The following is a 22,635-nucleotide window of genomic DNA, read 5'->3' as shown; positions in this document are numbered from 1 at the left end:
CGGAAAACTTTACAATCCTTTCCAAACTTTAAAAGCTTTCCCAGAGCAAAACCAGGCCTGTGTTAATGGATCATTTCGCAAGCTCCAGTGAGGTGGTGTTAATATAAATGTTTCAGTAGCATGGGGCTCATTGATAGCTTTGCTACGTGACTTATAGCCATGATTTAAAAAACAAAAAACAAAACAAAGTCTTTTCAGCCAATCCACATGGGCTGCTATGGCAACAGAGAGCAACTGTAGTAAGCAGGGAAAATTATACAGGTCAGGGGGGGGGGGGGGTCCAAAGACAGAGCCCAAGTATCCCAGGGGTACCACTGGCCGTGGGCCGTAGTGTGAGGAGGTGGGGTTCAGAGGGCTAAAGCAGTGTGATAAAGGCTCCGGGTGTGGAGTCTGGTACCTGGTCACATGACAGTATTGGACTCGTCTGAAAAGGTTCTCATGAGCAGAGGCCTGTCTGAAGTCTGGTGATGCCCACCACTCGACTGAGCCGGCTTCTTCTGGGGGGGGGGGGGATGAGACACACTCAGGACAGCATGTTAAAGGTGTTCAACACAGACACACGCACAAACAGTTCCTTCCGTTTCTTGTGTCTATATTAATTGTTGGACGTCGTCTCTGCTGTGTACTAAGCGTGTGAATGTCTCAGTACAGTGCGACTGCGTCTCTTTATTAATTACAGAATAAAGCAGGAAACGGAGCCATTTAACTAAACAGTCATGAACTTCAGTGAACAGTGATGAATACACAGAAATTAGCAACAAATTATATGAATGTTTCCCCCCCTGCCCCTCTTTTTCGTTTGTGCACACACACGAACTGGTAACATCACACACAGACACATGCACATACACACAGCCTGTCTGTCTGTCTGTCTCTCTAACACGCGCTCGCTCACTCACTCTCTCTCTCTCTCTGTGTCACAGGAGTGCATGGAGTGCAGAGTGGGCTGGGTGGAGCTGGGTTGACTGGACATATAGAGAGCAGGCAAGGCCACCGGGAACTGAGCAGTTTACGGAACTCTGAACACATTTTGCTGCATTCCCTCTCTCTCTCTCTCTCACACACACACACACACACACACACACACACACACACACTCTCCTACACGCAGAGAGCAGCTCTCCACCACTGCCCGAGGCCCGCACGGTGCCCCGCGCAGACCTCACCCAAGAGGGAGCGCACCCTGTGCGCAGCAGAGAGGAGGTCACGGCCTGAGCCTGCCACCGGGGACCTCTCAGAGGGAGGGGTAGGGAGGCGGAGCGAGACAGACGGGCGGAGGGGAGACGTGCGCAGCACGAGCAGGAGACAGGCAGGGGAGCCCGGCGGAGAAAGGTGGAGCGCACCCACAGACCTCAGTCACTCCAGGAAAAACTGTGAGTGCTGGTGGTCTGCGACAGCACGAAGATCGTGGAGGTCCCAGAGGAGGGAAGACACCGCCTCATCTACAGCAGCACGGCCGCAAAGGGGGGGGGTTGGTGGAGGGAGAGAGAGAGAGAGGAGAGAGAGAGTATAAAGTAAGGGGAAAGCAGGGGAGAGGGAGGGAACAAGAGAGACACAAAGAGAGGAAAAACAAAGGGTTAAATATTTAACATAATAGAATTAGGAAAAGTGGAACTACACCAGTAAGAAAAGAAAAAGTCAAGAGAGAGAGAGAGAGAGCGCGCGAGAGAGAGAGCGCCATGACAGGTCTGCAGGTTCATTCTCGGGACACCAGACCTGGACAAACAGGTTCCTACAATGAAAAGTCTGATGGAAGAGCCAAACCCCTCAGGACGTGTAGAGCTACTGGAATTGTTCAGGAGAAAAGAGATCAGGAATAAACATGCCTTCATAGAGGTCAAAGGAGACGAAGACTTGTGTGTGTGTGTGTGCGCGTCTTGTAGATGCTGCCCAGTGTGCTGAGGTTTTGGGATTTTGCCAGATTGCGTCCCATACAGCTCGTTACCAATTCCAGTACACCATTACACTGCTAACACGAACGCTCCTCAAAGCGCCACTTCGCAGATCGTAATGCTACATAAACAACGGTGACCAAAGGCTAAATGGCCAGACTATAAACCAGAAACCGACGACGCTGCAAGAACCGCAGCCTGAAGCAGAACGTGAGCGCACGTCAGTAGACTGAAGGAGAAGACGACGCCTGACTTCAGCGTGTGTGGTGCCACCATCAACACTAAACACGCACACACTACATCCACTACTGATCCATGAAGGGTACTGGAAACATTTTTAAGATACGGTTCGACACAGGAACTGTTAAATCATGCTGTGAACGGCGCTTGTGAATAACTCTTCTGGAAGGCGACGCACGCTTACCATCACTCGCCCGGTGAGTCGCACACCGGCATACGCGCGCTCCTCTGCTCACAGTTCAATTTCAGCCCTGCCAGGTTATTAAATAAGATCTGAACCAGGTAATTAATAAGGGGGCACAGACTGTTCGATCAGCTTGGCAGCACTGGCAGGGTCGTATGGCATCCTGTGACCTCGTGACCCCGGGGCAGCCTGCTTAGCAGAGCCCTTTTCCACAGCTCGGGGGGGCTTGGTTAACCGGGGGGGTATCCCTTTTTGGTATAAGGGTGAAGAGCAGCGTCTGCGATCGGGCCAACCAGGTTCCTGTTGCGACAACCAATCAGGGGCTCGGGGCAGCCTGCTGACGGCGGCACGGCGGGGAGCTTATCGGGAAGCATTAGGCTAACGCAATTCGTCACGCGCGAGGGAGGAGGAAGGCCTGCGCATGTCCAAGTAAATGGACAAGGAGGGTGTACAAAGGGGGGAGGGGGAGAGAGAGAGAGAGAGAGAGAAAGAAAGATACACACAAGGCCAGTCATAAACAGGCTCCGCTTGATGATGGCTGTAAAAGGCTGTACAGTTAGGAGTTCAATAGGGCAGAACCGATCTTGCAGCAATAGGGCTCGGAAAAAAACGGACTGTGTAAAAAAAAAAAGGGGGGGGGGGGTGGGTTGGGGGAGGTGCTGCAATATAAAGGCAGGGCGAGGGGCGGGCCAGGAGGCGGGCTACCTGTTGGGTGTGGGGGCCTCGGGGCTTGCGGAGGACTCCCAGGAGGATGTCTGGCAGAAGACTGAGGACGATGAGGAGGATGATGACCAGCCAGGCAGACACTGAGCTCAGCATGTTGAAAAAGACAAAGTACAGCCGCTGCTGTTTCAGGAACGGCCTGCAGGGGGCGACAAGCGGCCGGGACGGAGGGACACGGGCTGATTAATTACACAACTCGGTTTTATATCTAACTATTACACTACAGGCCAAAATATTGAAGTAGCAATTATCCAGACTGTATTAGCAATGTTTTATTTATAAATCACACTTCTGTCACCAAGGGCTGCTTTACAAACTGTGCCCCAAAAAAAAAAAATTATAAAAATTGAGGGAAGAATACCGTGAAGATAAATGTTGTCAGATAGGCTAAAAGATGAAATGGAGTCAGAGATTAGAGAGGTGCATTCCAACGTCTAGGGTCTGTGGGCCATACAGACTGGCTTTACCATGAAAACACCACAGACCGAAACCAAACATAGTTAAGTGTAGGAGGAGAGCAGACCTACCCTTGACAGACCTGCTGAATGAACACCTTCAATCTGACAAGGCTGGGGAAGCTAAAGCAGGGTTTTTTTGAGGAATGCCGAGCTAGTGCTATTTCCAGTCTCCTGGCCTGTAGTGTGCGCGTGAGGGTTCGGCGGTCCCCGCCCCTTCCTGGAGGTGCTCACCATATGATGCCGCCCCAGAAGAAACTGAAGACAACATAGAAGGCCAGCGAGCCCCAGATGACAAAGTGGTTGATCCAGGTCCAGTGCCGCGTATCCAAGGCCAGCTGGAGGGAAAAGACGAGGGACCTCGGAGTCAGACACGCCGCATGCTCACACGTCACACTCACCCACACCAAGGCGCGTCCGCTCGCCCTCCACACCAACCTTTAGTGTCACCGTGAAGACGAGCACCGTGAAGACGATTGTCCCGTACGACCAATTCCCAAAGACCTGGAATTAGGGAAGAGGGATGGGTGGTGAGAAGACTCCACGTTCCCAGCCAACAGTCCCGTCACGGAGCGGGAGAGGCAGGATGCTCACCTGGCCGTTGTCCTGCAGCGCTGGGTTGCTGAACAGATATTTGACCCCGAAGAAGAAGATGAGCCCCTGGAAGACCGCTAGGACAGTCCAGTACAGGAACGGACCCCACCTCAGCATGGCGTTTTTCGCTATGTCCCTACAGGTGCAGAAAACGCGGAATGTCCGTGGTCTCACTACACACCTGCTGTCACTAGACAAATTCACATGCGTGGGCACAGTCGCAGCATCTACGTGATCTAGCCAGAGGTGGTCGACCAAACCCAGACCTACATCTACGTGAACCCATGTACCGAGCACGTTCCATTACTACTCCTGCCACACCTCCATGCAGTACAGGTGTTTGCAAGAAAACCATTTGTGGCTGTCTAAACTTTATATTACTTAGACTTCGCACCCTTAGAAAATATAAAGGAAAAAAAAAATATATGCTGAAGGAATGTTTTAAAACCACCCCAGGCTGAGCTGAACGCAGGTCAATGTGAGGCCAAGATGCACCCTACAGAAGGACAGCGGCACGGTTCCATCTCTTGCCTGTAGAGGGTGGCATTATCCAGCAGGACCTCGATGGCTATTTGCTGCTCCAGCAGGCTGTAGGCCAGGATGGGCATGGAGGTGAAGCAGATGTTGTACATCGTCAGATAGGCTGCATCGTACAGGGGCTGAGGAGGAGGAGGAGCAGGGCATGGAGGGGTTAAATGCCATGGAGAAGGCACGCGCGCACACTCTCTCACTCACACACACACACACACACACACACACACACACACACACACACACACACACACACACACACACACACACACACACACACACACACACACACACACACACACACACACACACACACACACACAGCCAACTTAGCAGCAAGATACTCAAGATAACTTGTCAGCAGGATCTCTGGGTGTGTGGCTACATATATATATTAAAAACATTTGCATATCAGAGAAACTGGCAACATCGTTGTGTTTGAGAAAAGCAGGAACCTTTTTAGAATCTATATTTAGAAGCGCCTTTTTTTTCTCTAGAGTAATCATAATATATATATATTTTTTTTTATGGGGCAGAGCACTCAGGAAGCGTCTGCCATCGTGTGCTCCTGGCACCCACCTGCTGGGAGCAGCCGCAGAAGAACTGGTACAGGAACTGAGGTAAGATGAAGCAGAGGTTCTACGGAGCGAAAACGGCAGAGGAGCAAGGCGTCAGAATCTGGTTGGGGGGGTGCCGAGGCAAACCTGACCCCCCACCCCCCCCACCCCCAGGGACCCGCTCCCCTTGCGCACCTTGTAGAAGAAGTACTGCACGAGGTGGGCGATGCGGATGTAGTAGAGGTGTCCGTGGGCGAGCAGCAGCTTCCTCAGGTGCTTGAGCTTGGGGATGGCGTAGTCACTGTTTCGCACCGCCTGTCGTCCCTCCTTGCCCTTCACACCTGCAGTGCACACGGACGCGCTTACACGGGCACACCCCCCCCCACACCGCCCACTTTTTTCTCCCAGTAGAGCGGAGGGGATCTTACCGATGCCTACGTGTGCCTCCAGGATCATGCTGACATCGTTGGCCCCGTCGCCGATGGACAGCGTGATGGGAGAGCCTTTAGAGTTCTTCACCATTTTCACTATCTGTGAAGAGTAGGGCGAAGAAATGAAGCGGGTGCGCGTGCGTGTACGGGAGCCCGTGTGTGCGCGCGCGCTCGTGCACATGCGCCAGGCCTCACCTGAGCCTTCTGAAGCGGCGCCATGCGGCAGCAGAGCACGGCCGTGCAATTCTGGCAGATCTGCAGGAAGAGGCTCCTGTAGCGGCTGCAGTTGGTGTCGGGGGAGGGGTTCATCACCAGGGCAAGTGCCGCCCCGTCCACGATAAAGCCATACTCCGGGTTCGCCGAGGACCAGCTCCTGACAAAACACGCCCGCTACCAGATTAAAGCTCCACTTCCCGGAAACTAACCTTCAAAAAAAAAAAAAAAAAAAAAAGCACCAACTGCCCGTGCCAGAACGGAGGGGCGTTCATATCCTGCTCTATCTGCTAGCTCTTGATAACGAGGTCACTGAACACAGGAATCTGACTAGAGATGGCTAGAAAAGGCCCAATAGTGACACCACTGACGAAAACACTTCCCCAAGGCCAGCGGGGGCAGGGTTACATTAAAAGCACTATTAAACCCTATTTAAGCCCAATTAAACCCTGTGAAACACTATTAAACCCTGTTCTAGAAAAAAAAAAAAAAAAAAAGCTCTAGAAATTTCTTTTGTGAAACCAGCCTGACGGCTCCACGGAACAAGCGGCACATTATTCCGTGGGGCAGCCGACCTGTTGACTCCTGCTCTGGCCGGTGGCGCGTCTTGCACCGCCTTCCTGTGGAAGTCGAAGAGGAGGTCGTGGAGCATCTCCTCGCGCCGGCGGCCGCCGCTCTCCAGGGTGCGCACCGTCAGCTCCAGCAGCTCCGTGCTGCGCCGGAACAGGCGGCAGGCGTAGCAGGTGGACTTGGCCGTCTCCATCTTGTCGCCGGTGAGCACCCACACCTTCATGCCGGCACCCTGCAGGGCCTCCATGGTCTGCGCCGCTTCCTCCTGTAGCCTGCAGAGGGCGCAAGTGTACGTCAGGTCAGGGAGCAGCTCGTCCCTGCCTCGGAGAGCAGCCTGGTTCGAGATGGAACGGAATACCGTAACCCAGTCAAGCCCACCCGCCCGCCCGCCCACCCGGAAATCCCCCAGCCGCGCACGGGCTGCTTCTGTGACGCTAACGCTTTGAGTGGGAAGGTGGAATGGCCCATTTCCTAAAAAAAAAAAAAATCAAGGTTTTAGGTCAACAACTTCATTTTCAGCTGTTATCAGGGTTTTTTGGATTTTTTTGGCTGTCTATCCAAGGTCTCTACTTTCACACTGTACAACACTGTCAGTGAGGAGCAGTGCAGACCAAAGAGACCCAACAGGGGTGTTTTTCTTGCAAACAAGAGTCAGTGAGGATTGCCATTTAAACAAGGATGCAGGATCTAGATTGTGTAGCCCGGCGAGAACCCCGGCCATCTCCAGCAACGGCGAGAAGTGGAGTAGGTGATGAGAGTGGAGGCCGGGCCCACTCACCTGTCCTCCACCGCAGTGGCACCAATCAGACTCATGGCCGTCTCCACCTGGTTGTAGACGGCCATCAGCTTCTCCTCCCGATCCTGCAGGGCCAGACGGGCCTCCCGCAGACCGGCATCCGCTGCTGCGTACTCGTCCACGCTCAGCCGCTTGTAGGCCACACACAGCGTCCGGTAGCCCTCCTGACCACAAGCACACACACAGTGAGCAAACAACTTTGGTTTTTTTTGGTATGGGGCGGGGGTGGGTGTTGGGGGTTACCGTGGCGCTGCGCTGCACATGCATGCGAATTCGCTCCACCTCTTCTGGCCTGACGCGGGGGAATATTGAGGAATCTGCACCTTTGCAGAACAGCAGCGTGTCCCCTGAAGCCGCACCCCCCCCCACCGGAAAGAGACAGAACACCACCCAGTGTCAGAGGTCAACATGTTCAAGGTCAATGATTAACAAATCACTCATGATACATTAACTCACCCGACTTGCTCCTGACTATGACGCTCATTCTCCGCCGCACAGGGTCAAAGTTCAGCACATGAAGCAACTCGTACCTGCGCAATTCAATACAAAGGCGCACCATGAACACACTCACCATGCCTCCACATCGGCTGCCCCCTGCCCCAGAAAGCACAGAACCGCCAGCACGCCACACTTTTAGAAGCCAAAGCTTAACGTGGGTACACGGTGAAGGAAGCCCTCAGGCTGGGCTCGGAAAACGCTCCAGCTCCCTGGAGGAGAGGACACAACTCACTCTTCAACATCGTTCTGCCAGTTCTTGATCTTCATAGTTTTACTCTCCAATCCTAGGAAGGTGAAGCCGTATCTGAGCAAGCGAGAGCGAGAGAGAGAGAGAGAGAGAGAGGGGAGTGTTATTCCTGCCGGCGCTCACTCGCTCTGTCTGCCCCTTGGCCGGCCCCTCCCTCACCTCATGGCGCCTTTGACGAGCGCGACCTCGTCCGGCGAGGAAGCGATGAAGCCCCTCTGCTCGGCCGGCCGCAGCGGCTCGCCGGCCGGCCCGTCCACCTGGTCCCCACCCAGCTCGTCTGGCCCCGCCTCCTTCACCTGCACCGTGTGACACAGGCACAGGGCCCGCAGGAAGAGTTCCTCCTTCTCCTGACAGAGCGAGAGAGGGAATGTGTCAAACATGCACCCTCAACACGGCAGATGCCATGCACGGGCCGTAAGCGCACGCAAACCTCACGGCAGAATAAGCTCTGAGAGTGTGTGGCTGGTGGCATTACGGTGCGGGTGGCCGGCTCGCACAGGGAGTTGGAAAGACACCAGGTGAGATGCTCAGCCGTTAACCTGAACCATTCTGCCCCTGGGCTTTCATACAACGACTTTGATTAGAACCACCAGTGAGTGTCAGAAGGGGGCGTGTATGCCAAAAGTATAAATTCACACCTGGGGAAGATCCTTATAGCTCTAGAACTGGTACAGGTGAGAGTTGCTCCCAGTTAACAGAGAGGTGGCGTTTTCTGAACTCTACAACAGCACAGGAGAGGCGTACGCATGCCAAGTGTGCAGCGCGTGGAAGAGACGTGCCCTCACCCGACCGGCCTTCTCCTGGAACGTGCTCACTGGGCCGTCCGTGACGCAGAAGCTGTCCAGCTCACTGCTGAAGGCCGTGTACTGGAAGCCATCGATGCAGCACTCGATGAACTCCATGTTGTTCTGGGTCAGCGTACCCGTCTTGTCTGTAAAGACATACTCTACCTGCAGGGAGAGGAGAGTAACACGCACAAACACAAACACACATTTAAGACTCCCACAAACCGTCCATGCAAATCAGCTTAACAAAGCGTCACCCAATTTGGAACAATCATGAGTCCAACCAACCACGACTGACCCATGGACGTGCTCAACTCGCAGGCTGGTGACCAAGCCCCGCCCTCAGCCCAAGCCGCTGATTCTGCGATGAGCCCTTATGTTGGTCTAGTTAATATATATTAGCTAAATACAGTACATATTACTAGAGTGAAAGGTGTATTAGCCCATGACGCACACTCTGATGAGAACTACTCAGCTGGGTTTCCTTGTATAGTAGTTGTAGTATAAGCCACTATGCCCCCTAGTGGTCAGGCTGCGAGCTATTGGACGATGAGGAAGGGACGCTAAAGGAGGAAGGCCGTACCTGACCCAGCTCCTCGTTCAGGTCCGAGGTGTTGACCAGCGCCCCCTCCTCGATCTCGGGGTCAAAGAAGTCCCGGTCCCAGGTGATGAAGAAGGAGCCAAGGAACTTCTGCATCTCCACAGTGACGTACATGGACACGGGGATGATGAAGTTGAAGAGGACCATGAAGGAGAGGAAGTCTGTGAACATCTTCACATACTATGAAGAGGAAAAAAAGAAAGCAAAAATGAGGAAACTAAGAAACAGAAGACGAGTTCATCTCCCTAAACCCAGCGATGAAGTGCCTGAGTGAACAAAGAAATGGAGGAGCTTCCCTCTCCTACAAGATTCCAGCCCTGATCATCTTCATAAGGTACAACGATCGCTCTCTCCTCTCAGAACATGCTGGTTCCACAGAGGTACTTTGATATGCCCTACTAACCAAGATGGTGCCCTTCTCTTTCTCGGTTTTCTGGTTGTACCAGGGCTCGTCCTGGCCATCTTGACTCTGCCAGACGTACTTCAGGGTCGTGCACACCACTGCTTTGCTGATCAGGATGCACAGGTACACCAGCAGGAAGGCATTGATGGACCTGCGGAGCGAGACACACAGGCCTATAAGAGCAGTCAGCGGGCGGGAGTTGGTGGTCTGCCTTCTGCCGCTACTTACTTCTCCACGGCGGAGCGCTTCTGAGACTTGCCCTGGTAGTTGAGGGCCATCTTGGTCTCCATGCCCGTGTACACAGCCACGCCTGCGAACGGAGACAGCGAGCAGCGAGTGAAAGCAGGGCAGCGGCACACCAGACTTCCCTCACTTAAGGCCGTAATTCAGGGGAAAACGAATTCCCTGGTTTTATCCCAAAGGGAAATGTGGCTAACAAGGAAACCTTGTTTGCAGCTTTGGTGCAAATCGAAAGAATCCAGCTACAGACATCAACCGTCTTGGCTGATCGAGAAGGCATGAGGTGAGGGAAACCTCCGTTTTTTGTGTTGCCATGGGAAGCTCGCACCTACCATAAATCTTCTTGGTGTTTTTCAGGGTTGCACCTTTCAGGAGCAGGTTCTCTGGGCCCAAAGATCTAAACAGAAGACACAAGCATGAGTTGTATTATTGCAGGCCACGTTAGGTGTTCTGGCTAGTACTGCCTCAGCGCTCATCTGGGGCCAATGGAAGAGTGATGAGAATGAGGGGCGGGGCTTGGACCAGATCAGCGGTCCAATGAGGAGCCTCACCTCACTGCTGGATCATGCTCAGGCTTGTAAATGTGCATTCGGCCCACGAACCTACACACACACACACACACACACACACAGAGAGAGAGCATGGGCAATCAGTGCACTAGATGTGGCCATTTGCTCAATATCATTGAAATCAGAGGTGTAAACAGCTGGCAGGGAGCAGCAAGCCAGCCTGTGCTGCTGCATTTATGCGCATCCATTAGACCCTCTGACAGTATCTGTGTTCCAAAGATGTGGTGCATGCAAATAAGCCTCGTGGGAAATGCACCAATTACAGGCGAGACGCTGATTGGTGGCGACCTGGCAGTCTGGCTCCCTCATGCTGGCACTCTTCATGCTGCTGTGGGGGGGTGTTTGGACAGCACCTGTCGCTCATGAATGAAGGAGGCTTGGGAGTGAGCGGCCAACAGGAGGTGCAGGAGAGCACGCCCGTTCCTGCCCGCCACTGCTTGCACTCACCGCAGCTGTCGGGACGACGGGCTATAAACGCAGTGTTCTGCCGGAGCTGCAGCCAAGCTGTGGGGCTCCGACGCGTGCTTTGTCTGACAGCCTACTGGCTCACGTTTCTGATTTAGAACGTAAACTAACGTCCAAGAGGACAGGCCAGGTTCAGCTGAGGTTAACTCAAAACATTCAGCGCTCAAAGCGTCTGGCCCGAGCCTGTGTGTGTGTGTGTGTGTGTGTGTGTGTGTGTGTGTGTGTGTGTGTGTGCGCGCGTGAGAGAGATGAGTGCATACTTGTAGAGGTCAGGCTGAGGCTGCTCACACTCAATGGTGGCGCTGAGAGACTGTAGGTCCTTCTCCATGTCTGGTACTGTGTAGTGTGTCTAACACAGAGAGAGAGGAACATTGGGTAAAGATTCCAGGCCATGGTCAAAACTACAATACACCCACACCCACATAAATCTCCATGAGGGGCTGCAGGAAGATGGTGAGTGACTGGGTGGTTACAGGATGTGGGTCGACTATTTTAAGCAGTGGAACGATTTAGACAAGTGCAAACATTTGAGCCTCTTGGGCGGCGCGAGGCCCCCTCTGTAAGGGCCCCAGCGGGGCCACGCTCACTTTGTGGTTGGATTCGCCATCCAGGCTGGCCGTGGTGACGAAGCAGGTGTCATCGTCCCGGCTGGACTGGAGCAGGATGAGGTCACAGGGAAAGGTCTCGTCCTCCACTACCTCCACGATGTCGCCCACCTGCACGGCGAACAGCATCGTCAGCCAGCAAGCCGGCGGCCGAGGAGCGTGCCGCGGCTCCTCCGGCTTCCCGCGTCGCGGCTCGAGCTAAACTTTCTCCCCCGTGAAAATGATTAAAGACAACCTGAAAATCTAAAAACAGCAACCCAGCACGCATGCGTGTGCCTTCCCCGTCTCTCAGTCGCTCTCCTTCCTCCGCCCGCACCCACCCACCAACCAACCACACCACCCACCTGCCCACCCGTGGGGGTGTGCTCCACGGCTGCGGTACCTTGATCTTCTCGCTGTCTTTACGCGCAGGCTGGCCGTCCTCGAGCACCCTCACTGGGTACTTGTTCACCTCGCTGTCGGCCTTGTGCCGCAACCAGTCCTCGTAACCCTGCAGGAGTAGGGAGAGAAAGGGGGGCACCCACAGAGGGGGGGAGGGGAGGAGAAACAGAGGCGTGCCGGCACCCACAGAGGGCGAGCGAGAGAGAAACAGAGAGAAAAAGACGAAGACATGATGAGCTGCGCGTTGGTGCATGCATGTGGCTGAAGCATGCAGGTCTACAGCAGCATCCTTCATTTGGACTCGATGTGGGTTGCCTAATTAAATCAGGACGGCGAGTCCAAATGCATAAACCCTGCAAAACGATAAGAGGGTACAAGCGCAGGAGCAAGTCAGGGCTGCATCACAGACCCGGTCCCAGGCAGCGAGCCCTGGCCTCAGGCAGCCGACTCTGCCCCCGCGGCCGTCATCGCGGCCTCTTTGTGGGGAGGATGTCAGCCCTCGGTGCGACTTTTTCCAACGTGAGCTCGCAGGGAAGGGAGGGAGGGAATCAAGGAGAAAAGCTGGATATGGGAATGTCACGTCTAGAGTCTCCGGGCTGTTCGACCGCGGCCCCCGCGGCAAGCCAACAGGGTGCGTCTCCATAAACCGCGCAGAACGCGGTGAGTGCGTCACATTACCGTGAGAGCTGGATGAAGGAGCGGGACTGTATTTTTAGCCTCTCCTTCGTGTTGTCTTGGTCTTTTACGTGTTGGAGGAGAGGCAAAAATCACTGGGAGTTGTTACAAAGGCTTCCTGGCATCGTGTCCACCAATTGGCGAGACACCTTGGAACCAGGATGCTGCTTTTCTCGACGTTATAAATAACGCATCAAAGCATGTGTCTATAAACTATTTGCATATTTCTCTCTTATCAGATCACTGACTAGTGTGTTTACACGCACTCAGTAATCCAATCGTTATCGGATTTCTGCAGTTAGCCGATTATTCAAGTTCTTAAAACGGCACACAAACGTATAAAAGAGGGGAAAAAAAAGCATACAAACAAAAACCCCGCACACGCCTAAGAAGGGCGGCTCTACGCTCATGAAACCGTAAAAATACAGAATGTTAAGTTTATGTCACGCATTGCTTCTGCCAGTTTTTTTGTAAGGCTGCAGGGTGAAAATCACATCACTGCCACAGACGTGTAGACTCAGTCCCCCCCATTATCTGATTACTGACGTGCGTATAGAAGCACTAATCATATTCCGGACAGAATGGAAACGGACTGGATAACTGCAAACATGCATGCACATGGTTTCTGGAGAGGAAGTGCCCTTTGAGGAAAACGGAGGAGCACGTGGTCACTAACCTGTTTGATGGCAGTCACTGTGATCACAAAAAACAAGGGCAAGCCACTGGTCACAGGGCTGGTCGGAGTGTCCACGATGACCTACAGGGGAATGTGTGATAAATTCATAACTGGCACTTTGAATGCAGTGCTTCATAAAAACTTAATGGTCGACAGATTTATTGTTTTGCTGATATATCGGGCTAATTTTTGGCGCTTTTTTAGTTTTTTTTTTTTGTTGTTGACGACATCAGCCAACGAAGACACAGATGATGCCAATATCCCAAACACTCTTCCAGTTAGAGCAGCAGACCATTCATGTTAACACCATCCTAGTTTTCAGGCATTGGCTGTAGTAGGACTGCTACCAGCCTTGCATTTACTTGACAAAAATGGTAATAAACCTGAATTAGCTTTCTAGATTCCATACTTAATTTAGGCTACTTTTTTTTTTTGTGTGAGAATGGACTATGGACTACAATTTAAACATTGCATATTAAACAAAGAAGGTGATCGCAGCTCACTGAATTTGCTAACGTTAAGTAAATTATTCATGCTTTCAAAAAAAATATTAAACGAAGCTGTGACTGCATTCAGTCACAGCTTCTTTATTAACAAAGGAGCAAAAACAGACTTGGTCACTCATTAAAGCAGTCAAATGTTTGCTGAGTATGCCTCAACTTGGACTATGTTTCGTGAAGGCAACATTTCAGCGCTGTGGGACGCTAACGCGGCTAATGTACTGAACATCACGCAGATTAGATGTCGCTGTGTACACGCGTTTCGTTGCTGGCCGGAATATTTTTGCCGTTCTCGTAACATTCCGAATGGCTGCTCGGTCTAGCCCGACACCCGTGTTTAACAAACTCCACTTTAGCCGCTTACAGTCACACCTCCTCCATACATCCGCCTAAACCGAAAAGACGCAGGGAAGGAGGCTCGCGCCATGCAGCCAGCCCTACTAAATGCAACCTCGCGCTTCTTGGGTAGGTTCTCCCTCTGCTGCAAACTCGTCTTGGAAAAAAAAGTAAATATATTATACCTCGTTCCTTATTTCCTTAGTTTAATGTGCAAATTGGATGGTTAATCTGATCTGTACTTGTTGGATAATTGTTATACTGTATTGTACTTTTTTATTTGTTTGTAATGGGCTGTGTTGAAGCACCATTCAATATAGGCCTTATATTACTCATGGGCCACACAGCTCTCAAACTGACACAGGCCCTGTCCTTGAAACACCATATTGGTCGACCAAAACTCACACCTGATGCACAGCAGCGCTTCAGCAAAAACGGCAACACACACAATGTGCTTCTGACTCACTTAAAAGGTGAGTGAGTGTATGCGGGCTTTTCCCACAACTCTACTATGAGGTCAGCTGCAGACCGTGTAAGGCACAGAAGATAGATTGTGGCGGAGGATGTGTGTGAGAATCAGAACCACCATGGGGTGTGAACCTGAAGCAGTGTGAAAGGCACAAAAAAGGGCTTCAGACAAAACACGTACACACAGCCACACACAAAAAACAGAGCCAAAGACATGCAGAAGAGGTGTGGACTCCAAGTTCTAGAGTCTGTGCCAGAGAAGCAGAAGGGGACACCCCCACCCCCGTAGTGTCTAATCTGAATTTGCCAGTTATGTAATGGTTAATGAGTAGAATTCACTAGAATCCTACTCAACCCCCTCATACACATGCACTGCACTCTACCAACTCTCTCATACACACACATCTTGCTGCTTCTGAGAAGTCACAGGACCAGTTTTCAGATTTGCACAACACCTGTGCAGTGAGTGCTGCTCCAGGCCTGCCAAGGCACTGCTGCTAACAAGGGGGCTTTGGTAAACGTGCTCCGGCAAGCCACGACACGCAGGCATGCACACGTGCACATGCGCACACTCCACCAAGGGGTCTTCTGCTGACGTCAAACGCACATCGGCCCTAGAGGATGAGGAGGCTTTTTCCACTGTACAAAAGTATTTGGAGTCCCCCGCCTCCACCACACACACACACACACACACACAGGTAGACAGCTGGCTCCCCAGGCTCTGAGAGTCACAGTATGCCAGGTGTCTGCTGACAGCTCCTTAGTGGCAGAGCTGTCAAGCTCTCTCTTGCTGCCTCCGAAGGAGGAACGGAGGGAAAAGGTGCTTTTACGGCTAGCCGAGTGCACTGGCCGCTCAGACGCTCCCACTCCCCCGGCCCTGGAAAATGCCTGCTCCACACTTTTCAGGAAGGTGAGCAAAAGTTTTGGAGAAGAGGGGGGGTGGAGAACAACAACAAAACAAATGAACAGAAGAGAGGTGGGAACATAAAGTGAGAATGAAAGCCTAGCGGGGGCTGCAGATATCTCGGTGCTCGGGGTGCGGTGCGCCAGTTCGCCCCAGTCTGCTCCACCGTCCGGCACGTCGCTCTTCAACCGGATGAACTGATAAAGGCCCATCTGAAGGTGCCCAGCTGCTGTGGCCGGCTTGATTAAAGATATTAAGAGTGGTGGAGGAAACGTGCTGAGGACACGGACACACACACACACACACACACACACACACACACCATTTACCTGGACAACCCAGCGATACACACTGGTGCTGATGCATCAAAAGAATAAACTAGCAGAAAACCCTGCTGGTTTGGTACAATGCAATTTCCAGTTAAATTGGATTTTTCATTTATTTAATCCAGAACAGGCAGTGACCCAATCCTAAAACCCGGGAAGCTCTTTGGCGCTGTACGGAAGGAAAAGAACGGGAGATTTCGACACTCCGTATCGCTGACTCGTGCACAAGCAGACGCGCTTTAAAACTCCGACCAGTGTAGGCATCAGCCTTTCTGCACTGCATTTTGTGAAGCCACCATGCCACGCCCACAGCAACAGGCACGTGGCACGAACTCCCGGCGATCAGGACGCACAGCGACGGAGCCGTCGCCGAACTCCACCTCCTCCACTGCCTGCTGATTTCTAGTTTGACGGCACGTTCCCACAGCGACCGCGCCAGCTCTCGGAATGAACGTGAGCCGGGGACGATCGCTTCTCAGCGCGAACTCACTCTGACCTCGGCCCAAAGCCACGCCATGACCACCTCGTGAACTTTTGATGCCTTGCCATACCAGTTCATGATCTTTCAGGCAAAATCACTCCTGATGTCTGCGTTGCCTGAAACAGACTTCCCCACAACACATGAACACGCAGACGAAGAAGCGAACAAGCTTTTACAAACGTATGGTTGGACTACACATATGCGAGTCACGTATAAAAATCCCACATGCCATCGGAATGCTGAAGCGAGCCACTTTGCGAGCACGGTATGCAGTGTGAGAGGGGCGAGCTGCTTTGCGGTGGGACCCAGCCTGCGTTCACACCCCTTTTGGGTCTATGAAGCTTTTGTCTTCAAAGGAATCCCCTTTGCTCTGGTGTGGATCTGTAATGCTGATTGAACAGAGAACTGCTGCGGTTTTCACTGCATTAAGCATTGTTCTGAGTGCCGGAACATGCTCTTCGATGAGACTGCAGCGTGTGGCTCCGAGGAGTGACTCGCTCACGTGGGGCCCACACAGGCCCCGCCCCTTCACCATCGGCCAACGTCCTGCGGGTTGCCAGATCACATCAGAGCCCATGTGACTGCACCGGCCAACAGGACAAATTCCTCAACGAACTCTGTCATGGTGCTAGACAGGTAAATGCTCCATTAACCTTTACACGTTTGAACGTATAAAGAGGTAAAAAGTGGTGCGGAGGGCAGGTCCAGAGCAGGAGAAGGAATGTTCACATTCTCTGTGGTTGCAGCGTGGGGGTGACCTTTAGCTCCTCAACAACCACAATCCACCTGGGTGCCTGACACGCCCTCTGTCCAAGCTGAGGTCAGAGTGTAGCCCTACTCACTTGCAGTCTTAAGACCATCAATTTCACACGCCTGTAATGATTTAGAACATGGTGCGAACATCTTCAAAATTCCACATGCTACATTCTCAAAAAAACAAAACAGAAAATACGAACTGAAAGCAACTCACAGATACATTAGTGCACAGCGTACTGAACAGAGAAACAACATGAAGGCTACTGTCCCTGAGCTGCCAAGATGACCACTGTCGTCACCCACTGACCCGTTACATAAAACATGGCACAAATCCGGTCCGTGTGCGGCCGCGTGCCCAGGGTGTGGCCAGCCTTTCTCCAGCTGACCGGTGGTTCTCTTGAACAGGTGCCCATTCACTGCGCCACTGCTGAGCACAGTCTCACACGCGTGCACACACACAGGCCACTCACGTTCATATATTACGTGTTGTGTGTTAGGTGCTTTAACTGTCTCTGCTCAATCCCTGCCTTGCTGGCTTCACTGGGGTGATTTCTGTTCTAGCTGAGCTGTCCTGTATCCACCAGAGGAGGTCATGTTCCCCCTCAGGGTCCTGATAACTCTTAAATTTTCTTCTTCGTGCTCTTAGGGAGCATTTCGTCATCACTGGCACCAGGACATCTGAAGAGTTTCTTTTTTACAATGGCTATTCCAAAAAAAGCGCTACATAAATCCATTTTAACTGATAGAAATCAATTTTGATTGGCTATGCCCACACACACACACACACACACACACACACACACGGGCGGGTTTTTGGAACATTCCGGCAGGATCTGTGTCAGAGTGTTCATGGTAAAGGTCTCCTCTCCTCCCTGCTCCAATCCCCCCCCCCCCACCCACTGCGCTATTCCCATCAGCTTCCAGCAAAGGCATGCGTGGCTATTTTTAGCAGAGCGGTGTTTTTTTTTTTTTTTTTTTTTTTTATCAGCTAGTGTCTATTTGCAGTTCTCCAGAACTACAGAGGACTCCCTGGATGCTGACGTCTGTGGTGGCGTGTTTCAGGGCTGTCCGTGGTGGGGGGGTGTGGGGGTTTAAAAATGGGCAAACGGGGCAAAAGAGCAGGGAGGAAAGGGGTGGAATGACAGATGCAGAGAGAAAGAGCCAGAGAGATAGAGAGAGGTTGACAGAGGGAAAGGAGAAAGGGAGGGATTGAGAGAGAGAGAGAGAGAGAGAGAGAGAGAGAGAGAGACGGAGGGTGAGGGATGATGACAACGAGTGAGGGGGGGGCAGGGAGGGTGAGCGAGGGGGAGTGAGGGAGGGTGAGTGAGACAGGCAGAATTGTGATCTCTATGGAAACATTTGCATGGAGCCCCATAAGGACTGTGGTTCTATTTCTGGTGTCTGTGATGATTGTGGTACTTGAGTGACGTTCTGGGCACGTGCATGCGAGCGCGTGTGAGCGTGTTGTGTCTCGCTCATGCTGATATATTAGCCCACTATGTGGGGAGGTCTGGAGCGTGTCTCCCTAGAGGGACAAAGTTCTGGGAAACACGCACTAGCCACATGGAAGCAGCTGACAAACACCAGCATGCCATAGAAGAGTTTTTTTCTCCTTCTCACTCGCTCACCCAAATGCGCACACGCCACCACTGTCACGCAAGCACACAAGGTGAACATGCATGTTAAAGTCATGTACGGCAAAACAAACTTGCCTGCACAGCAAACATCTGTAAACACAGAGTGGCATTCCCACCGCCTGATTACAACAGCATGGGACACACGTTCAGTTGGTCAAATGCCTGTGTGTCCCAAAACCTGCATGTGTAGGGAGGCCAGCGGGCCGACCCAGGAGGCAGTGAGCTGCAGCATAAAAGACGCACGCACGCACCACAGAAAGCCTTACCTGCACCAGGAATATAATGAGGAAGTAGAAATTGGCGATTCTTCGGAACTGTTCGAACAGGTTCTTTGGCAGAAAGTTCCATATCGTGTACTGTGGAAGCAAAACAGGGATACAATTATTAGACTTCAACACCGTCCCGGGACCAACACAGCGCGAGGCCAAGTGCTTGCCCACGAGGCGCTTTTATTAATAGAACAAGGCGAGCGGCTCTTCGGCTCTGAGGGTGCGGCCCGGCGCGTGGGCCTCGGGAAGACCTCGGGCCAGACCAGCAGCCACGCGCAGGATTAGACCACCACAGCTCCCCCCCCCGCCCACAGGCGAGCTGGTGCAGCTGAGCTCGGAGCGGCGTGGAGAGCGGGGAGGGAGGCCCTCTGGCGAAGCAGCAGGCAGGCCATTGATTTGGATTAGGGACTTATCTCCTTAATTCGCCTAGCCCTGAAAGGAGAGCCTATTACCTTATCCAATGGACGACGGCTCCCTACTTCTCTCCCTCTCCCTGCGCCTTCTCTTTAAAGGCTAATACTCGGGATAAGGAAAAAAAAAATCCAGGCAAGGTCGCCAACAGCTGGCGCCGCCCCCAGCAGATGAAAGGGTGGAGCTTAAAATACAGTACTGCGTTGTAGGCGGGGCTAAGAGGAGGGCACACCGGAAGGTGGCAGACCCCCAGAGACGGGCCGATGCCGCCCTGGGAAGTGGTTCATGGAGCCTGCGCGGGAGCAGCGGTGTAGGGGGACAGGTCGAGGCTTTCCGCGGAAGAACGGCAGCCTGTCAGGCCGAAGGGGACGGGAAGACGGACGAAAAGGAAGGAGACGGTTTGCGGAAGCCGGACGCACAGGAAAGGGTGACCGCCACAGCGGACAGCTCAGGCATGTTTACATGGTCACGCCAGAGCAGGACGCATCAGACGACTCCGCGGCCGGATGACGATGCTCCAGAAATAATCAGCTTCTTCCTGTTTTTTTTCCTGTCTTTCCCCATCTCTCTCTTTCAGACACACACAGAGAGAGAGAGACCCCCAGTCTGACTGCCAGTGCAGGGGAATCTCTTCACCTGGAGAAACAGGTGCTGCTTCAGGAGGCCTGCTGTGGAAGGCGTGCCAGACATGCACCCTGCTCACTCGGCCTCGCGCGCCCCCGCATGGCCCACACTCAACACCGCTTTATTTTAAAACAAAATTTTATTTTAAAAAGGAGCCAACCCGAGCTATTAGTTATTTCAAAGCCTATAACCAAAGTCCTGTTTGCTGTGGACTGCCCTTATCTTTGCTCTGCACCAACACAGCTGCGGTTCGATCACGAACGAGGCCAGTGTGGGGACTTGCCTTGGAAGACACTATCCTGTTGTCACAGAACTTGGGAGGGATGAATGTCTCGGTGGCAGGACAAGGCCGGTTCCCTACGTAGATGGTCCTGCTGTCCACTCTCTTCTCATCGCCGCCAAACTGCCAGAGGAAGAGAAAGAGAGAGAGAGAGAGGGGGAAGAAATCAATTAAAGTACACTCTATTTAAGCATGCGGGGGTGGCCGGGCGTTTAGACCCGTCAGGTCTGCCTCGTGTCAAGCTCAGGCACTTAAGCAAATGGAAGACCGATTTAGCAGCAAAAGCACCTCACGCACCATGTAAGGGCTGGAGGTAGGAGCAGACACCCCGGCAAGAAAAATACACAAGAAGGCGCTAGGAACAAAGCCAGGGGAACATGTGAACTCGAGTCCAACACGGAACGCGTAGCCGAGTAAACAGCAGCGATGCCGTGTGAAGCAGCTCTTCTGTGGCGCTTGGCTGTTTTCGAAGCATAAAAGGACAGATCCATGCTGGTCAAGAAAGAAAAAAAAGAAAAAGAAAGAAGACTTCCTGCACAAAAGATTGGGGCTTTTTGGGACAACTGTTCTGAACAGGCACAAGTATCCCACGAAGCCTTGTGGAACATTTTGTAGCATATTTCCTGCTTCTTAACATACTGAAGTGTGTCAAAGGTCGGCCAGGAAGATCTCGCGTGCCATAAGTGCTGCGTCAGCACAACCTATTCAAGCACTGGGATGGTCAGATGTTTTTTTTTTAAAACCTTAAGAGAAGCATAAAGAGAAAACTTAGGGCTCCTCCCATCTAGAAGAAACGCTCTCCTGTTTCTTCGCATCAGTGTGTCAGTGTTTGCGCACACACCGTCAGGGTCACTGGACAAAGCAGTCCACTGCAGACTCTGCAGGTTTCAGAAAACTCTAGTAACTAACAGGAGTATTGAGAGAGAGAGAGAGAGAGAGAGAGGGAAAGAAACCATGGCTCACAGATAATGCCGGAAGAGCAGGAAGCTAAATCCTAGCAAGATCTTTCTTCCTCTCAAGCTAAGGCAGTGGACTGGCTGGATGATGGTTTGTTGTGAGTACGGGACACTGTGCACCCCCCCCCCCCCCATCCACATTCCTCACCCTCACTTACACACACACACACCACGGTTTCACTGAAGACAACAACCAGCAAGCATAATCAGACAGACCAGAGGTGGGTGGTGACGGCAGGCATGCTCCAACAGGTCCATGCTCCCGTCTGCCGGTGTAACCTCGTCGACCCCATCAAGACACATGCACGATTATGAAAACCGTTTCCCTGTTCCTCCTCGAGACACACTAGTGCGTGCTGTGGCATCGTGCCGGCGTTTTGGAAAAGGGTCCGGGATTCCGGGTGGCCCGGCCCAGCGTGGCTCGCTGCAGGCCACAGCTGCTGAGGGAGTGCTCCGGGCACCAGGACGAGGCCTAGGTCTGACGGGGGGGTGGGGGGTTGGTCTGGGCCGAGCACAAGAGCCAGTGTGGGATGCCGTATCCCTCTGCAGTGGCAGGAAGCGGGACGTGCGTTCAAGAAGAGTGCACGACAGACTCTGGGACAAGAGCAAAAGCTGGAGGCACGCCGGCTTGTGCCCGCATCTCACCGTGCAACTCCAGGGGTTTTCACGAGCAGCAGCGCCCGCCGGCCGCCCGCGGCCAAACTCACTCCAATTTCTCATTTTCAAGTATTTTCATTTATTGACCCATGCAGTATTTATTTTACTTATATTTAGGATTTCGACTTTCTGCTTCCCCCGACCATTACTCACGGTGACAAGAACGTTCTTCCGTTGTGCAGCCCTAGCTGCTGAGCACGGTGCAGTCCCCCGGGAGCATCGGGGTTATGGGAGTTTTGAGACTGGGCCAGCCCTACAGTAGGTACAACAACCAAACACACTTTGGAAAAACGGGCCAGCGCTTTCAACGCTCCAACCCTCACGATGACAAATGGGAAAGAGGAAAGAGGAAAAAAAAAAACAAAAAAAAAAAAACAGGGAAGGGTAGCAAAGCTGTGGGTTCAGCCCGGACGCATCAGACTTACCGGGCTAACGGGCACCTATTTGAAGCCTGATAACTCTGCTGTTCTGACAGCTGGAGGCGGGGAGGTGCCGTGGTGGTGCCATTTACAGCACGGTTTCGAAGCCAGAACTTTCTGGTCGGTCGATCTCGGGGCATTGTGCTGAGAGCTGGAGGGCTCATGAACTGCGCCTCGCTGCTGAACTCCCTCCACAGAATTAGACCCCCCCCCCCCCGGCTCTAGTGAGACCGCCGTTGTAACGCAAGTTGCACGGCTCTGCTCGCTGAACGGGTGGGGA

The 22,635-nt window shown here is 52.7% G+C and overlaps 1 protein-coding gene across 12 annotated transcripts in view; it reads right to left on the bottom strand.

Moving 5' to 3' along the window:
• atp11c (ATPase phospholipid transporting 11C (ATP11C blood group)) overlaps nt 1-22,635 on the bottom strand; it is a 40,902-nt gene that overhangs the window by 3,727 nt on the left and 14,540 nt on the right. For 3 of the 12 annotated variants that reach the window (XM_035532131.2, XM_035532125.2, XM_035532130.2), the window contains exons 2-28: nt 20,327-20,446; nt 19,006-19,095; nt 13,332-13,412; nt 11,982-12,089; nt 11,582-11,710; nt 11,255-11,343; nt 10,512-10,562; nt 10,293-10,357; nt 9,949-10,030; nt 9,721-9,871; nt 9,300-9,497; nt 8,717-8,881; nt 8,091-8,278; nt 7,917-7,988; nt 7,643-7,716; nt 7,430-7,533; nt 7,169-7,350; nt 6,396-6,662; nt 5,803-5,980; nt 5,605-5,707; nt 5,372-5,517; nt 5,199-5,258; nt 4,620-4,747; nt 4,089-4,224; nt 3,933-3,998; nt 3,729-3,832; nt 3,022-3,178 (exon numbers count right to left, since the gene is read on the bottom strand). In XM_035532131.2, the coding sequence (XP_035388024.2) occupies nt 3,022-3,178; nt 3,729-3,832; nt 3,933-3,998; nt 4,089-4,224; nt 4,620-4,747; nt 5,199-5,258; nt 5,372-5,517; nt 5,605-5,707; nt 5,803-5,980; nt 6,396-6,662; nt 7,169-7,350; nt 7,430-7,533; nt 7,643-7,716; nt 7,917-7,988; nt 8,091-8,278; nt 8,717-8,881; nt 9,300-9,497; nt 9,721-9,871; nt 9,949-10,030; nt 10,293-10,357; nt 10,512-10,562; nt 11,255-11,343; nt 11,582-11,710; nt 11,982-12,089; nt 13,332-13,412; nt 19,006-19,095; nt 20,327-20,446 (3,294 nt within the window). Of the gene's footprint in view, nt 1-397; nt 498-1,015; nt 1,443-3,021; nt 3,179-3,728; nt 3,833-3,932; nt 3,999-4,088; nt 4,225-4,619; nt 4,748-5,198; nt 5,259-5,371; nt 5,518-5,604; nt 5,708-5,802; nt 5,981-6,395; nt 6,663-7,168; nt 7,351-7,429; nt 7,534-7,642; nt 7,717-7,916; nt 7,989-8,090; nt 8,279-8,716; nt 8,882-9,299; nt 9,498-9,720; nt 9,872-9,948; nt 10,031-10,292; nt 10,358-10,511; nt 10,563-11,254; nt 11,344-11,581; nt 11,711-11,981; nt 12,090-13,331; nt 13,413-19,005; nt 19,096-20,326; nt 20,447-22,635 lie in introns of those variants that run through there. The other 9 variants (XM_035532123.2, XM_035532124.2, XM_035532126.2 and 6 more) reach the window with 7 other exon arrangements.

Source organism: Electrophorus electricus, chromosome 16 (assembly GCF_041902795.1).
Source record: "Electrophorus electricus isolate QZ-2024a chromosome 16, ASM4190279v1, whole genome shotgun sequence".
NCBI lineage: Eukaryota > Metazoa > Chordata > Actinopteri > Gymnotiformes > Gymnotidae > Electrophorus > Electrophorus electricus.
This window is presented reverse-complemented; position numbering and strand designations above follow the sequence as displayed.